This window comes from Canis lupus, chromosome 17 (assembly GCF_011100685.1).
Source record: "Canis lupus familiaris isolate Mischka breed German Shepherd chromosome 17, alternate assembly UU_Cfam_GSD_1.0, whole genome shotgun sequence".
Classification (NCBI taxonomy): domain Eukaryota; kingdom Metazoa; phylum Chordata; class Mammalia; order Carnivora; family Canidae; genus Canis; species Canis lupus.
The window spans coordinates 15,397,922-15,415,595 of NC_049238.1; the positions used below are offsets into that span (position 1 = coordinate 15,397,922).

The following is a 17,674-nucleotide window of genomic DNA, read 5'->3' on the forward strand; positions in this document are numbered from 1 at the left end:
CCCCCTCCTCCTCCGAACCACCGAAGTACCGAGGGTGAGACACAGAGACTCACAACAACATGGCTGCCACCGCCGCCTCCCCTCCCCTCCCCCCCCGCCCACCGGGCGCGCGCAAGGCACTCCGGGAGAAAGGGGAGGGGAGCGGGGGGGAGCGCTCACCGAGGTGCGGCTCCTCTCAGTGGCTTCCGTCGCTTCTCCCGCGCTCCAGGCGCCGGCCGGCGGGGGCTCTGCGCGTGCGCACGCTCTCCGCGCCCGCGCGTTTCGGCCGGCCCCCGGGCATGCGCACCCCCGCCCTCACCTTGCGGGCTGGCGGCTGGCGGCTGGCGGCTGGCGCTGGGCTCGGCGGCGGCGGGTGGGGACGCGCGCCCGGGCTGGGGCGGCGCAGGCGTGCTGTCGCCGAGCGCCGCGTCCGCCTCTGTGTCCCGCGTGGGGCCTCGGCTTCCGAATTCGCTCGCCCTCCGCTTCCTCCCTGGGAGCTCATTGTTCTCCGCCAACCGCGTGTGCGGGTGTCGTCGCCTCTGGGGCGCGGGCACCCGCAGGAGCCGGACGGTCATCCAGGCCCGTGGGGCTCATCCTCGCCCTGTCCCCGCAGCCAGGCGATGGACACGCATTTGGGGTGCAAAAGCGAGCCCCTTGCGTGGACTGTCATTCTGGCGGTCGCGTCGCCGGCCGGTGGAGCCAGTGCTCGGCCCGGCCCGGGGGAACACAAAGGACCCGGGCGTCCTCCCGGGCTGGGGATGCTTCGCCCAGCGCACCGCGCCGCCGCCCTGGCTCGGGGACCTGGTCGTGGGGACCCCAGGCTCGACCCCCGACCCGGAGTCTGCCCCTGTCGCACAGCCCTACATCGGTAGGGGCAGCGGCACAGTGTGCCCGCCTCGTCCTCCCTGGCCTGCAGCACTCCGCTCCGACACGCCGTCCTCGAGACACGGAGTGCCTTGCCATTACCTTATCTTCCTGGGCGGCTGTAAGCCCCCCGAGCGCTGCAGGGACCTTGTGCGTTGTGTCCCCCAGGGCCTGGGCCGTGGTAGAGTGGTGAACCGTCCTATAGGTTGAATGCCTGAGCTTTTCGGTTTTTAATGGTTCCCGAAAAGCGAGTGATTTTTATTTTTATTTTTTTAATCTGTCTCAAGCCTTTACCTGTGGTCCACATTTCAGGCTTCTAGGTATTTCCACGTGAATGTTCATCCTGGCGCCAAACAAGAGCCAACTTAAAACCATCCCCAACCCCCCAGTTCTTGCATTTGTTTCAACAGTTGGTAGTGCTAGACCTATTGAGCACCCCAAGTTAGTCCTTTGAGACCATCCTTGTCTCTTGCTCTTACACCCCTCTCTCCCCATATAGGATTTTTCACTTCCCAAATATTTCTGGAGACTTTTTTTTTTTTTTCCTCCCCTTTATCCTCATTAATACTAGCCTTGCTTCCCCAAGTCTGGATTTCTATAGCAGGCTCTTAATTAGCCTTTATGTATTCAGTCTTGTTCCCTCTAGTCAGCTCTGCTCCCCATCTAAAATGAGAATCTGATTCCTGACTTTCTTGCCTCTCCTTTGGCCATCCCATTGCTTCCCTTTTCCCCGCAACTTCATTCCCCCCGACCCCCGCCCATGTCTGTAGAACTAATAGATGTTCCTTCCAGAAATGTCTCATGACCAAGTAAGTATGGGACACACTGGGATATACATGTGTTGCCTTCTTCCACTTCCACTGGGCTGATAATAGCTGAAGAGTCTTTATGTACAGTTGCTTAGTCCCGGTTAAAAGCCCTGGACTAAGAAGCCCTCCCTCAGAATGCAGAATTGGGACTAAGAGACCCCAGTCACCCTCTGGAAACTCTCTTGAGCCTGACACCTCCCGGCTGATTGATTTTTTTTTTTTAAAGATCTTATTTATTTATTTATTTATTTATTTATTTATTTATTTATGATAGACATAGAGTGAGACAGAGAGAGAGGCAGAGTGTCACAGGCAGAGGGAGAAGCAGCCTCCATACCGGGAGCCCAATGTGGGACTCCATCCTGGGACTCCAGGATCACGCCCTGGGCCAAAGGCAGGCGCTAAATCACTGAGCCACCCAGGCATCCCCTCCTGGCTGATTTGTCCCACAATGTGGGCAGCGAACCCATAGAGAAAACTGGTGTTGAGAGAGAAAGGGAGTCCTGATAATGCTTCTCTTCCCCTTTGTTCCTATACCTTGCTTGCTAGCTGCTTCTACCCTTGGATTTGGAAATACATGCCTGGATCATTATAATAATTTTTTTTGTTTTTTGTTTTTTTTGCTTAAGCTAGATGAAATGAGTTTCTGTTACAACCAAGAGCCCTAACTAAAGGCTGTGTGTACACCACAGTTATTATTTATTTAGTATTTAAAGTACGCAAGCACTAAAACACTTTCCATACATTGTTTCATTTAATGCTCCCGGTATCCCCAAGAACAGGGCAGGTAAGCAGGCCTGTGACCTGTATAGTCCCATAAGGTCTGAAGTTTTAAAAGCTTTAGAAACGTCCCACAATTGGTTTAATGTTTTGTCATCGCCATTTAGGAAATGTTAATAGTTTTTGGAAGATAAATTTTCATTTTGCATTGGGCTCCACAAACTATATAACCTGTACTGTTTATGCGTTTTCTCTCTTTGACAAAAGACTTCTTATATCTTTAAAATCAAATTATACATTGTAAATATCCAAGTGTACATAGTGTACTACACTTCCGAAAACAAATCTGACTCTAGAAGACCATTTTTCATGGAAAATGTCTTAGAGGCTTTGTGCTCTGCAGAATACCGATCAAAGTCCAACCTTAAGTGATCTGACTCCGCCTACCTCCAGCTCCACCCTACACATGAGCTGTTTTCTTGCTTCTGTGCCTTCATAAATGCTTTACAATATGGCTTTCCTCATTAGGCACCTTCTGATTATAATTGGCTTCTCTTGCAGATTTACCTACAAGGAAAGAATGCATTCCTCAGCTACTGTAAATATCAGGTGAGCTTGATAGTTAAGGTGGACATTGTTGATTGATGCCTGACAGCCATTCTAATCCCCCGGAGCTTGTTAGAAATGCAGAATCTTGGCCCCACTCCAGACCTACTGAATCAATATCTGCACTTTAACAAGATTACTGGGCAATTCTTCTACATAATAAAAGTTAAGAAGCATTGGTAAACCAATCACAATAATTCCATCTCACTTGATAGGAACTGGTTCTATAGTGGGTGTGTCATTCATTTAGAGCCTGTGGGACACAAAGAGGTGCCAACTCAGCATCTGGGGGAAAAAAGCTAGGCTCTCCTGAATGTAAACAAAAAAGCCACCTTGTCCCCAGGTCCTGCAGACAGACATCCTATCTGCTAGGAGCCCACCCAGAGTATTTATTTTCCCTGTCTTCTTTACCAACAGATCCTCTGGATGTCCCTGTGGGCTGGAAGAGGCATAGGGTAGAATGAGCAACACACATTGCATCTTAGGAAGTGTCTATATGGCCTGCTGAGACCAGTGGTTCTCAGCCAGAGTTGCACATCGGAATCACCTTGGGGAACATTTGAATTGTATCATTCTCTAGCCCGATCACAGAGATTCTGATTGAATGGTTCTGGTCTGGCTGAAGACTGGATATTGATATTTTAAAAAATATTCCCTAGTGGTTATAGCATGTAGCCATTGGTGTACCACCAGTTTAGACAGACCACATCTCAGAGGATAATGCCATTTTAATATTCTCTATGAAAATGTCGCTTTCCACTGGGACTGCTAATGAAACTTGTAAACTCTTTACAACTTTGTTGTTTATATAAAAATAATATAAGCCTTTTATCAAAATTTCAAGAAATGAAGTTCAAACCATCTCAATTTAAAGATCACAGAAATACTACTACCCACATGTGGTAAACAGCATTATTACAAGCACAAATTCAGATAGAAGGATGGATAGAGAGCTACGTAGGGTAACAGACAGGAGGAATAGACTAAGTCTGCCCGTGCTATATTTCTTTTTTCTTTTTTTTTAAGATTTTATTTATTCATGAGAGAGAGAGAGAGGCTGAGACATAGGCAGAAGGAGAAGCAGGCTCCCTGCAGGGACCCCCGGGTGGGACTCAGATCCCAGGACCCTGGGATAACGATCTGAGCCAAAGGCAGACACTCAACCACCGAGCCACCCAGGTGCCCCTGCACATGAATATTTTTAAAATACAGTGTTGAATTTAGTCTTACTTGAATTTTGAAAGACCCAAAGGAATTGCTCAGATGCATGTTTCTTCACTGTAAGAGGAATTGATTCATAAAAGCTTTCTCAAAGGTTAAAATGATTAAAAAAAAATCATAATAGGACAGAGGAACTATGTGCTTCAGTGTTGTTCAGTACTGAGTTCCCTGCTAACAGATCCTCTGGATGTCCCTGTGGGGATTAGATTAACACTTTCACTTCCTTCTAATCTCTTTCCTGTACTTCGTAATTTTGGGCTCATTATTTTTCACTTTGTCAGGGTTTATAATATTTACATTCTATTTTTATCCATCATTTTTGTATTGATTTTTCTTAATTTCAGTATTTAAATGTATTTATCGTGTATAGCTTCTTCATGTCTGACTTTATTTTGATTCAATGATACGGATTTCATCATGTATCAGTTAGCCTTTGTTTATGTGGGTTACAACCACCCCCAATAGCTCATTCTCTAGCTCCCAGTGATGTGGGTTGGTTAGTAGGGTTGGGTTCAACTGAGAGGTTCAGCTGATCTCTCCTGGACTTACATGCACAACTGATAAGCCAGTACCGAGCCTGGGGCTGCATGGCTCAGGCCTGGTGGTCAGCCAAGGCACCTGTAGCCCCTCCTGTAGACTTGCTTAGGCTTGTTCACTCGTAGCAGACAGTGGGAATGGAAGCTGCAGGCTTGGAATTCATGTAATGTCCCTTCTTCTGCAAGTCATTGGCCAAAGCAAATCATAAGGCCAGCCCAGATTTAAAAGATGAAGAAACAGACTTTATCTTTTGATGGGAGAAGATACGAAGAATTTGTGTGTATTTGCAATCTTTCGACAGCCTTATATTTCTTACGTTTTAAGCTTTATATTTCTCCCCTCTCCCAGCCCCTCCCCCCCAGCCCCAGCCACATCCTCATGCCCCAGGACTTTGTGGACACTGCTCTTAGGGAAGAATCTCATGGAAAAGTCTTAGGCCGATTTGATTTTAACCTACTTAAGAATATTTTCCTCGGCTTTTGAAGTTTAATGTCTTAATCACAATATATCCTGCTGTCGATCAGTTTCTAACAGATTTTCTTGGCATTACAATATAACCCTGATATTTGAAATTAAGTTCTTTAATTATTTCAGGGAAATTTTTCTGTATAACAGCCCTGAATATTTTTTTCTCTGACCTTTGATGGAGTTTTCTACTTCAGAACAATAAGGTGATGGGAAGACACTATTAAAAAGAATTTTGAGAACGAAAACATCTTTGTTCTTCACATGTACCACCTCATTAATCCTCTAATATCTTTGGCTTTTTCTTCTGAATTCACTACGATTACATCAAGCCTTTTCTTCAATGTTATTAATTTGTTTTTCTGCCAAATTGTCAATGATGCAATGTCACCATTGGTTTTGATGTTTCCTTAGCTCCTCAATCATCCCTTTCATCATATTTTGATGTTTTCTCATCATCTGTGCTTTTAATCTATTGTCTCCCAGCTCCAAACTTTGCAGTGCTGAGATTGAGATTCTGCAAATGACACTTCTTCGCCAGTGGGCGACCTGGGAAACTTCGTCAATAGCGGGCTCCTGGAAAGAGATGACAAGGTGGGTGGAAGGAGAAGTCTCTTGCTCTTCCACTTGTTATTCCTATCAGCAGGATCCCAAGGGAGCACTTCAGCCCAACTGTAGAAGTTGGTTCCAGTTTCTAACTTCTTTGCCCACTCCCAGAACCAGCCTGCTGATACTCCCTTGGAAGAATAAGCAGTGGCTGAATGATGACCCTTCCTCAGAGGACTGAGACCCTGCTCCTCTAGAGACTCTTCTCCAAACTCCTGCGGTAGTAGGAGCAACCAGAATGCCCCCTCCTCAGAAGTCCAAGTCCCAACTCTCTGGGGGTACTTCCTTTGTTTCTAAGTTCAGCTAATGTCCCCCTCTTTTCTTGATTTTCTCAGGGGTGGTCGCTAACTCTACTACTTCATCATGCTTCTCATCATGCTTTTTCGTTTTGTCAGCCTAACCAATTGCCCACATTCTCTCCGTTAAAATAACCAGTGTGGTCTCTGTTTTCCTGACTGGTCCTAAACTGATGCATCATCTTCTAGAATTTATTAAAGTTTTGTTATTAAACATGTTATTATAGCATAAGCATTTGCAGAAAATGTGACTTTTTAAAAGATTTTTATTTATTTATTCATGAGATACACAGAGAGAGAGGAAGAGACATATAGGCAGAGGGAGAAGCAGGCTCCCCGTAGGGAACCCAACGTGGGACTTGATCCCGGTACCAGGATCACGCCCTGAGCCAAAGGCAGACGCTCAACCACTGAGCCACCCAAGTGTCCCAAAATGTGACTTTAAAAAAAAAAATCTTTTCCCGTGCCTTTATTGCATTTTTTTCTGCACCTATTTTTTTTTGTTTAAATGAGTCAGACAACATTACTAGCTCTTATTGTTTAAACAGGTTTATTGAGCTGTAATTTACATGCCATACAATTTACCCATTTAATGTGTATAATTCAGTGGTTTTAGGATAGTCACAGATGCCTACAACCACTAGCAGAGCCAATTTTAGAATATTTTTATCACTTCAAAAAGAAGCCACATACCCTTTGGATAGTACTCTGCTGACCTCCCACACCCTAGTCCTAAACAGCCACTAATCACCTTTTTGTCTCTATGGGTAGTTTGCCTATTCTGGACATTTTGTATAAATGGGAATCATATGTGTCTTTTGTGACTGGCTTCTTTCAGCGTAATGCTTTCAAGTTTCACCCTCGTTGTGGCATGCATCAGTACCCTATGGCTTTTTTACAACCAAATAATATTCCAGTGCATGGATATCCCACATTTTGTTTACTCATTCATCAAATAATGGAAATTTGGGTTGTTATAACCCTTTAGCTATTGTGAAGAATGCTGCCATGAATATTTGTGAACAAGTATTTGGGTAGTGTCTTAGACTGTAGTTTCTCTTGGATTGGGTTTTCTGCCTTTTGTATGAGGTGTTCTTTCCTTTTTTTCCCTTGTCGTTTGTTTGCCTAATTGCCTCCAAGAAAGGCCACTTATGTTTCTTGCTGCTTGAGGTTACCATGGGCAGACCTGGCACACTCTCATTTTGCTTTGAGCGACTGTGAGCTTTCTCACTCATCTGGGATCAATGTGTCTTCCCTTCAGAGCTATCGTTTGAGTATAAGGTATAGTTTTATGCCACTTAACCTGTAGCCCAATGAAACCATGGTAGAGGAGGGAACAAGCTTATTCACCACTAAATGGATTCTTCCTGGAGGTCCTAGATGCTGGTCACTCAGTAGAGATCCTCCTGAACATTCTTTGCGAGGCCCATGCCACCTGCTTGAGGATTTCATTCCACCCTCATAGAGTTCAGCTTGTTCTGTCAACTAAGAGTGTCCAGGAAGATGGTAAACCATCGTGACATCCACTTTGCTTCCTGCCTTATTCCATCCTAGCCGTCTGGTCTGTTAGAGTCCTATCTCAGGACAAAAGCCAAGCAAGAGCACTGATCAGCTTGTGCATAGCTATAGATAGTTTCCTTTCCCCTTCCAAGACATAGCCCAATTTCTTAAGAAATTGTATATTTGGGGAAGATCACCTTATATCAATTTCTCATTTCAGCATTATAAGAGAAATTTTCTTAGATACTCTTAGCTGGTGACCTTGCATATAATCTCTTGTTCTTCAAGTGAGGTCACCAGTCTCAAGCAGAGGATTTCTCCAAAGCTTCTATTTCCCATTTCAAAATAGTTTCCAAATTTACCTTCGGTCATTTGGTGGTATTGTCAGGGACAACATGGCCAGTGCAGGCTTGAATCCCCATCTTTGCTCTAAAGCTTATACAAAATGAAGAACCCACTGTTAGCTAAACCTTAACTACCTATCATTCTTCCATGACAGGCAATAAAACAGTGGGGATCTGAATCATGGTATGTTTGGGGTTTAGGAACAATTGTTCTAGTTTGGGGAAGCTGTGGTGGCTGTGGGTTTGTTTGCTTGTATTCTCTGAATGTTTGTGCATGAGGACATGCTGTCATAGCTTTGTATGTCCCATTGCCCCTGAAGGAGAAGCCAACTGAATGTTGGAGGGTCAGAGAGAATTTCCCTAAACATGGACATCCCTGGGTGAGGTTTTCCCAGATTTTTATACTTTCTGGGGGAGGGCAGGGAAACCTGGCTAGTTTTCATATTTGGGCATAGTAGAGAGTAGGGCTTTCCTAGACTTAAAATAAGAAGGTCTTGGACACAGGGAACTCTAGGACTTTCTGTCCAATGTCTTGGACTTAGGCAAGGGCAAAACTGGACAAGGAGACTCTGTATTATCTCAGACATGCCACACCTCCATCATTCCCAGAGTATGACTTGCATGCCATTGGAGTGATTCTCAGGCTGTGTGATGAGTCAGGGAGTCAAATAATGCTCATAAATTCAAAAATAAACTACTACCTATCCATGGTGTCAGGAAAATCTACTGATATCTTCTACTTTATAGGCTGCCAGGAATAGAGATTTTGAAAGTTGATTATATTTTCTCATTTGTCATTTAACTAGAGATGCATTACACGGGAAAAATATATACAAAATATTATTGAAAACCTGTTGGGTAGGGGTGCCTGAGTGGCTCAGTTGGTTAAGCATCCTCCTTTGGCTCAGGTCCTGATCTCAGGGTCCTGGGATGGAGCCCAGCACTGGGCGTCCTGCTCAGTGGGGAGCCTGCTTCTCCCTCTTCCTCTTCTCCTCCCTGCCACTTGGGCTTGCGCGCTCTCTCTCTCTCTCTCTCTCTCCCTCCCTTGCTCTCGCTTTCTCTTCCTGTCTCAAATAAATAAAACCTTAAAAAAAGAAAAGAAAAGAAAACCTCCTGGTAGTACAACAGGTTCAGTGCAATACTGTGAATTATAATAAATATATTTTTGGTCTTCATCCTCATTCCTGGCATAGAGCTCCTAAAATCCATGGAATTTCATAAGAGATGAAAGAGATAAAAGGTATCTTTTGTTATTCATAACAAGTCCCATTCAACCATATCTAAGTTTGAATGAAGTCACTTATGGAAAGCTTCTATCTAACCTGAGAGCTGGTTGAGGGAGGGTGACCATCCAGGTAATTAGAGGGTTAGAACTTTCAGCCCCATGATCTCTGGCGGAGTGGAGTGGGGTTGGAGGTTGAAATAATCACCAATGGTCAGTGATTTAATCAATCATGCCTACATAATGAAGGCTCCATAAGAACCCTAAACAGTGGGGTTCAGAAAGCTTCTAGACTGATGAACATGTGTGGGGGTGTGCTGGAGTGTAGAAATTCTACACCCCATCCCCCATACCTTGCTTTATGGCACCTCTTCCATTTGGCTGTTTCTAAATTATATCCTTTAATAATAAACCAGTAATCAAGTAAGTAAATTATTTTCATACATTCTGTAAGCTGCTGTAACAAATTACCAAATCTGAGGCAGGTGTTGTGGGAACCTGGAACCTCTGGCTTAAATCAGTAGGTCACAAACGCATGTGACAACTTGGCCTTATAATTGATATCGGAAGTGAGTGAGGGCCTAAAGTCTTCTGGGACTAGCCCTTAGCCAGTGGGGTATGTTCTAACCCCAGGTAGGTGTGTCAGAACTGAATTGAATTGTAGGACACCCAGTTGTTAGCTACAGAGAATTAGAGAATTGCTTGGTGTGGGGAATCCCCCTCCTCCCACATTTGGTGACCAGAATTAAGTATTGAGAGTAGTAGATTGAAGAAACGTGGTTATTTTGTTTTGTTTTCTTTTTTTTTCCTTTATCTGTTGTAGAAGAGGCAATGAGTTTTTCCTACTCATTCACCTCAGTGTTCATGGTCTCTGGTGTGCTGTGTGTGTCAAAGGGCTTTAAAATATCCCTCCCATTGCAGAATTTCATAGAGAAAGTTGATCCTAGAGAGAAAACACAGCTTGGCAGGGAAAACAGAACAGCCCCATCATGTAGTCTTCTTGGGTTGACAAGTAGAGCCAACATTCAGCATTTTATAGAGAATATTAAGATTTTATTTATTTGAGAGAGAGCATATAGAGTATATTAGAAGCAAATCCTCCTTTGAAAAACAGAAGCAAAAACTGTGTATCCTAGACAATGAATGGTAACAAATGTATGAAACAAGAAGTAAACATCCCTGAGCAGACTACATCATGTGAGACGATCTCAGTGTTGCGCAAAGGAAGATATGGAAGAGTCCTTGGACAGAGGAAACTGGAGGGTAAGAGACTATTCTGTTGGCTATAGTAGGTATGGATCTTTACCAGCTTCTAAGTGAAGAGAAACCAAGATCAGAACCTTCTGTACAACATTTATATTTTGTTGTCTATAAGAATTTAGAGTAAACTGGGACGCCTGGGTGGCTCAGCGGTTGAGCGTCTGCCTTCAGCCCAGGGCGTGATCCTGGAGTCCCGGGATCGAGTCCCACATCGGGCTCCCTGCATGGAGCCTGCTTCTCCCTCTGCCTGTGTCTCTGCCTCTTTCTCTCTCTCTGTGTCTCTCATGAATATATAAATAAAAAATAAAAATAAAAATAAAAGAATTTAGAGTAAACTGATTGTGGTTCTCATTAGAGTATGTGCTCCTCCTTTTTTTTTTTTTAAGATTTTATTTATTTATTCGTGAGAGACACACAGAGGCCAAGAGACACAGGCAGAGGGAGAAGCAGGCTCCCTGCAGGGAGCCTGATGTGGGACTCAATCCCAGACCCCAGGAACATGCTCTGAGCCAAAGGCAGACAGACGCTCAACCACTGAGCCACCCAGGTGTCCCTGTGCTCTTCTTTCTTAACTAGTCCTTTTGAGGTCTACACAAAGTCCCAAATAAAGCCTCAAGTTTTCACTGTAGTTGATAATCAAGCTGGATAAATCTTCTTGGACTATTGAAGTCAAAGGTCTAGTACATGGTCAAAACAAGATAACTGCGCTTCCAGGCTGCTACTTTAACAGGATTCCATCTGGGTTTACCTTATGATACATAAATATTCTAAAGCACACCTGTAATATCACCCTCTGCGTATGCCCTGGGTCACCATAGTGTCAGTCCTCATATAACCATCAGCATGCACATTCACAGCGCCACCCTCTTGGTTGGACTGAGTATTGCATCCAGGTCCTTGGAGTGTCCCTTTCTTGATTCCTGATTTTCATTTTCTTTTCAGAGAAATACAGGACCCCAGAGTTGAAAGCATTTCCTTGTGGTAGCTTCATTCTTCCTTCTTCCTCCAATCAACACTCTAAGTCGCCACTGGAGTCATCTTTGACTTTTATCTTTCTCTAATACTGCATGCACATGCAATCCACCAGTAGACCATGTTGGCTTTTCTTTTGAAAATATCCAGATTCCATCCATTTTCTACTATTTCCACCGTGACCACATTAGTCTGGGCTACCATCATCCCTTAAATGAACTACTGCAAAGCCTTGTCTCCCTGCCCCCCTCCTTGCCCAGCCCTGGTCTATTCTACACGCAGCAGCCAGTGTGTTCCTTTTATAATTCAAGTTGGATCTTGTCCCTCCTCTGCTCAGAACCCTGTGATGGCTTCCCATGTCACTTGGAATAAATCTAAAATCGTTACCATGACGTTTGTATTCTGGCTTCCTGCTACCTCTCAAATCTCCCCCTCCCTGAAGCCACATTGGATGCTTGGCTGTTCCTCGAATATACCAGACTCTAGCTTCAGGATCTTTGTGTTTTTAATTTCTTGCTGGACTATTTCCTCCCAGATACACAGCTCATTTCCTCCACATCTCTGTTCAAATTCACCTTACTGGTGACACTCCCTTAGATAACACACATACACACAACTCATGTCTTTCCCAACCATTCTGTATCCCCTTACTCTGCTCGATTTTTCTCCTTGGTACTTAGTACCACCTGAGGTATGATTTATTTGTTTATTGTCCTTCTTATTGCACTAGGAGTAAGCTCCATGAAGGCAGGGGCTTTGTTGTACTCTCAGCTGGTCCCCAGCTCCTCAGGAGGCTCCTGACACAGAAGAGGCCAGGTGAGAAATACGTGTGGAGCATACGAATGACCTCCTCATAGGAGGTGTCTCCTCATACTTGCCTAAGTATTTTTTGGGGGAAAAAAGCTGTTAAGAGGCTTGCCTCCGGACCACCTGAGGAGATGTGGTTCTGAAGAGCACTGCCCCTCACATGGTGCTCTGCTGCTGCCCTCAGCACACAGGAAACTGTGCGCAAGATGTCGCTGTGAGGTGTTTATGGTGCTGTGTTGAGGATTGCAGGCCCCGTGAAATGGAGCCATCCAAACCAGTCCAACGGGAGTGAGGGCAGGATTCTGGCCAGACTAGTGAAAAAGAGAGAATCATGGGGGCCTCTCAAGGCCGGATTCTGTCCACCCCGGGTGAGACAGGGCAAAGAGGGCACTCTCGCTGAGGAACCAGGGCTGAGACAGTGAGGCGGACAGGCAGCACCCCAAAACACAAAGGGTACAGAAGCTGCCACCATGTTTCCCTGTGAAAGCAGCCCCGCAGGTGAGCAGGCCTTCCTTTCAGACTCACCTGTTCGTTTGGCACATGTTTCCTGAGCATGTGCTGTGTGCCAAGCACGATTTTAGGCCCTAGAGGACAGTTTGAGGAGCTGAAGATGTCTGGGAGGGGCTCAGGAGGGTGCCGAAGGCTCCCCTGCAGTTCAGTGTTCCTTTCTCCTCTCTGGATGCCCAGGCTGGGCTGCCTCTCCATCTCCACTAGGAATCAGCGCTGCCCAGGCAGCTGGGGACCCAGGGAGGCACAGGGCAGCTTCCAGAGCTTCCCACCACCACTCCTCACCATGAGGGCTCCTCGGCCTCTTGTCTTCACTGCTGCAAACTCCCCAGGGGATGAAGGGTCACTTCCATCTCCTGCTGTTCTGTGCTCTAGAACACAGAGCTCCGTGGGCTGATAGACACTCACCCCCAGCTGCCCTGGAGCCTGCCCCTGCGCTGGCTTTGTGGCTTACGGAGGGCAAGGAAGCAGGTTGTGCCCAATGAAGAAGCAGGAAATGGAGCAAGATATGTTTCTTCAGGGCGTATCTTTAGGGGTATTTCTTTAGGGATGCTACTTAGCCAGGGCGGTGGGTGAGGAGGTCTCAGACAGAGATAAGAGAGGGCCAACCTCTAAGGGTCACATTAGGAATTTAGAATGGACCTCAGTCCTGACACTGGCACCCAGGCATGGACACTCAGGGGCGGCTCTGACCCTGCCAAAGTCTGGAGGGCAGCGGGACATCCACTGAATGCTCAGTGGGATGTGCTAACCCTGAAGCCTTACAGGCTGGCCTCATCCATTCACCCCGAGGCCCGGGCTGCAGAGCCAGCTCAGCTTCCTCCAGGACTCTGGGAGTGGCAAGACTGTTGATGACTGTCTTCTCCCTGGCAGCCGGTCAGGGTGAAGTCACCTGTAAACACTCAGGTGTTCATCTGAGACAGCTGGGTGAGGCTAAGAACACGCAGAGGCTGACGTGACCTGGTTTCCAGAATTTGGCACTCCCTGCCTGGCCAGTGCAGGGAGTTCTGGTCATTATCAGTCTGGTGGGGCTGGGGCTGTCCTCACAAGTATAATGATTTTGGGTCATCTCTAGGTGTGCTTTCAGAGGAGAAGAGATGTATCCGATGGGCTCAATTTTTATATAAGACTCAGAGCTCTGAGTACAGCACTTTGTATTTTTCAGGGCATATTTGTACAAGATACTTCTGAGAAAACACAGACCTGCTGCAGGGCTGGCCAGAGCCTTTGCAGAGTCTGGACGCGGGGTCATGACTGAACATCTGTTCCCCAGGCAGGGAAAGCCGGCAAGACCAGGAAGAGCAAGTCACAGACAGTGTAAGCATTCCCAAAGGCCTCAGGGTGCCCAAAGTGAGGTGCTGCTGATCTGGGCTCCCCCCTCAGAAAGAGAGAGCTGGGAGGCAGAAGGGGAGCTCATTATTACTATTATTCAAAATTAAGTTTTGTTTTCTTCTTAAACGATCTTCTCTGGCAGCCACAGTTGCCGAGCCCTAGTCATTTGGGTGTAACAATCGGGGTTGTCAAGTATTTCACAAAATCAGAAAAATGTCTGCCCTGAGCCTGGCACCTTTCATCACAGCCCTGGAAACTTGGAAGAGCATTCCTGCCCCTGCGCTGCATTTTCACAAGTGGCACTTGTGCTGAGGCAGAGATGAGGTGCCCTCACTGCAGGGTTGTGGGGGAGGGGGTGCAGGCTGCAGGATGGGGGGGGGGCATGGGCAGAGAGGAGCAGAGCAGGAGAGAGCACAGGGCGAAAGCACTTGACACTGATGGTAGCTGACAGATGGCCTTCTAGCGCACAGGACCCACCTCCTGAGAACTGCCCAAAATACTTGAGGGAAGTGTGTCCGGCCCTGGAGCCTAGAGTGGGCAAGTGGGAACAAGAGCAGGAAATCTTGACTTACTGGTGCAAATGTAATTTTGTTTGCACCCACAGGCCGAGGGATACGGGGACTTGGGGATTATGCTTACAAGAGTCCTGGGCGGCACTCAGGATTTCTGTTACAGAGAGGGAAGCAGCCTTGAAGCCAAGTTTCCTGGCCCTCAAGAGTCGTTCTCCTCGTCATTCCCCACACCCGCTGCTGAGAGCAGACAGGGCCTCCGGCAGGGTCTGCCCCCTTTCACAAGCCATGGGAACCCAGCAACAGCCTCACAGAGAGGCCCATTGAAGGTGCAGGACACTTAGGTGTGCCAGGTGCAAGACAGCTCTAGGAGAGACCTCAGCCTTCCTAGTCCCTTTAGACCAAGAACATCCTGAGCTGGCTCCTTCTCCTTCCACATAATTTTCTTGACAGGTTTTTTTTTTTTTTTTTTTTTTTTTAAGATTTTTAAAATGTATTCATGAGAGACACAGAGAGAGAGGCAGAGACATAGGCAGAGGGAGAAGCAGGCTCCCTGCAGGGAGCCCAATATGGGACTTGACCCCAGGACCCCGGGATCACGATCTGAGTCAAAAGCAGATGCTCAACCACTGGGCCACCCAGGCACCCCGACAGTTCTAAACTCTAACCTGACTTTCTCCCTCCCTCTTCAGGACACAAGCCCCGCTGGCCTCTGGGCTCAGCCCACCTCATGACCTACAGGACCTTCCTACAGGTTTAAGGGTCCCCAAAGACTCAGAAGTCTGGAAAGGGAAAGTCTGGCATGGAAAGGGAACATGTTTACACATTAATAAATGCTCACCAGAGGGTCTCAGATACTGATGGTTTCTTACCTCAGACAGAAGGTGATTACCCTTTCATGTTGATCCCCTTCTACTCCCTCATTTCTTCTTTCCCCATCTTTGTTACCCTCCCTGTGTTACTTCCCATGCATAAGAAACCACGTGGATGCTGGTCTGAAGAAAACCACACTGCTTCTTTGGGCGTGTGTCTGATAGGCTTTTGTGGAAAAGATTTAGGTAGGGTTGGGAGAATTCTCACGGGAGAATTCTCCCCCATTGGGAAGTCCCCATGGCCAAAGGGGACCATGAAGGGGCTTTACCCAAAACCCCTTCATAACACCAGGAGCAAACACCCGGATAGCAACTGGTCATTATCGTGCCCTGCTAATGCCTCTCCGGGAATGCTTTGCCCACTTTGGACACCACCATCTGGACTACAATTAGCAGCTGAGTTCATGTAACTTGCCTCAACAGGACTCCAGAGCCCTGCGAATTTGACTTACATGAATTAAGAAGGGTTCTTTCACTCAGAATTTTACTTATACAAAGAATAATTCTGATTATTTATTTATTAAAGATTTTTATTTATTTATTCATGAGAGACACAGAGAGCAAGAGGCAGAGACACAGGTAGAGGGAGAAACAGGCTCCATGCAGGGAGCCCGACGTGGGACTCGATCCCGGGTCTCCAAGATCGCTCTGGGCCAAAGGCAGGCGCTAAACCGCTGAGCCACCCAGGGATCCCATAATTCTGATTATTTAAAACAATTGAAAACTACCAGAATGATTCACACAGTACACAGCAGTCAATTACACAATGACCACAAATTCTGTAGAGCTGTACTGTTCAGTATGAATCACTAGTCACATGTGCCTATTTAAATATTGTAATCAATGACAATTAGGTAAAATTAAAAATGCAGTTCTTGGGGTGCCTGGGTGGCTCACTCGGTTAAGCGTCTGCCTTCGGCTCGGGTCACGATCTCAGGGTCCTGGGATCAAGCCCCATATTGGGCTCCCTACTCAGCTGGGAGCCTGCTTCTCCTTCTTCCTCTGCCCCTCCCTCCTGCTTGTGCTCTCTCTGTCTCTTTCTCTGTCAAATAAATAAAATCTTTATTTTTTTTCAAGATTTTATTTATTCTTGCTTGCTCCCACAGGGCAAGGAGCCTGATGTAGGGCTTGATCTCAGGACCCTGAGATCATGACCTGAGCCAAAGGAGACGCTTAACCAGCTGAGCCACCCAGGCACCCCAATAAAGAAAATCTTTTTAAAAATTTAAAAAAAAATTTTTAATGCAGTTCTTCAGTTACACTAGCCATATTCCCAGTGCTTAGTAGCCACCTGTTGGTAGTGCTGCTGGGTTAGCACAGATGAAGAATGTTTCCACAACTGTGGATGGTCTAATACAGCTCTGTCCTAGAGTGTCATTCTGAGATTAAATCCAATCCCTTAAAAAATAAATAAATAAAAGAAAAAAAAATCCAATCCCTTCACACTATGGAACTGGTGGTGAGAGCCTTATCCAGGTGTGATTGATGGAAACATCCCTGCCTGTTCCCGTCTGTATTTCCTTATCCTTAACTTGAAGGCTTTCTTATCTGTGTCCCTCACCCCCTGCTGTCTGACCTAGAAGAAGCCCCTCTTGGCATCTTTGCTGAACTGCCTATACAATGAGCTCTGTCTTTCCATCTGCAATTCCTTGGAGGTTACACTTTATTTATTTATTTAAAGATTTAATTTATTTAGTCATGAGAGACACACAGGAAGAGGCGGAGACACAGGCAGGGGGAGAAGCAGGCTCCCTGTGGGGAGCCCGATGTGGGACTCCATCCTGGGACCCTGAGATCAGGCCCTGAGACAAAGGCAGGCGCTAAACCACTGAACCACCTAGGCGTCCTGGATTTACATTTTAGGTACAGAATCTTCTTTAACTAGTTCTACACCAAGTTGAGTCGGTGAGTGCCGAGAGTTGGCATTGAAACCTCTCCTTTCTGGAATGGGGCTGAGATGTCCTGGGAGTAGGTGTCTCTGCACTTTTACACGAGCCTGAGTCAGTAAGGCACCAGACCTAGGACCAAGGACCAGAACCAAAGTCTTTAGGGTAGCCTGCCTGTCTTTTGGTACAACTATTCTTGGGCTGTTGTAATCATTAATTCTTGCAGGAAGCTCCCTCTGATCTACCTCGAATCAACTAGAGTCCACTTCTCTTGAAGTCCTGAGGCCAGAGAGGGACAGGCAAGAGCCTGGTGGTGGGGCACCGGGGACGGGTGGAAATGACCTGCAGCGCACTGTGTCC

The 17,674-nt window shown here is 46.4% G+C and overlaps 2 protein-coding genes across 3 annotated transcripts in view; one reads left to right on the forward strand and one right to left on the reverse strand.

The window, feature by feature from the left end:
• The window catches only part of PUM2 (pumilio RNA binding family member 2), a 95,807-nt gene extending 95,629 nt beyond the window's left edge, over positions 1-178 (reverse strand). The window contains exon 1 of one of the 2 annotated variants that reach the window (XM_038560858.1): positions 160-178. The gene's annotated coding sequence lies outside the window, so the exon portion shown is untranslated. Of the gene's footprint in view, positions 1-53; positions 72-159 lie in introns of those variants that run through there. The other variant, XM_038560859.1, reaches the window with a different exon arrangement.
• Positions 60-15,409, forward strand: LOC111090393 (translation initiation factor IF-2-like). Its single transcript, XM_038562395.1, has 6 exons — positions 60-847; positions 2,934-2,981; positions 5,688-5,795; positions 12,132-12,217; positions 13,881-14,032; positions 15,249-15,409. The coding sequence occupies exons 1-5, from the start codon at positions 60-62 to the stop codon at positions 13,904-13,906; spliced, it is 1,056 nt and encodes a 351-aa protein (XP_038418323.1). The 3' UTR covers positions 13,907-14,032; positions 15,249-15,409.
• The last annotated feature ends 2,265 nt before the right edge of the window (positions 15,410-17,674 follow it).

What these genes read in the sequence shown, in the direction of transcription:
- LOC111090393 (XM_038562395.1), top strand. Translation starts at nt 60, where the DNA reads ATGGCTGCCACCGCCGCCTCCCCTCCCCTCCCCCCCCGCCCACCGGGC. An exon ending in TCAGCTACTGTAAATATCAG is followed by an intron (nt 2,982 to 5,687) that starts GTGAGCTTGATA and finishes ATTGTCTCCCAG; the next exon opens with CTCCAAACTTTGCAGTGCTG. An exon ending in CCTGACACAGAAGAGGCCAG is followed by an intron (nt 12,218 to 13,880) that starts GTGAGAAATACG and finishes TGTATTTTTCAG; the next exon opens with GGCATATTTGTACAAGATAC.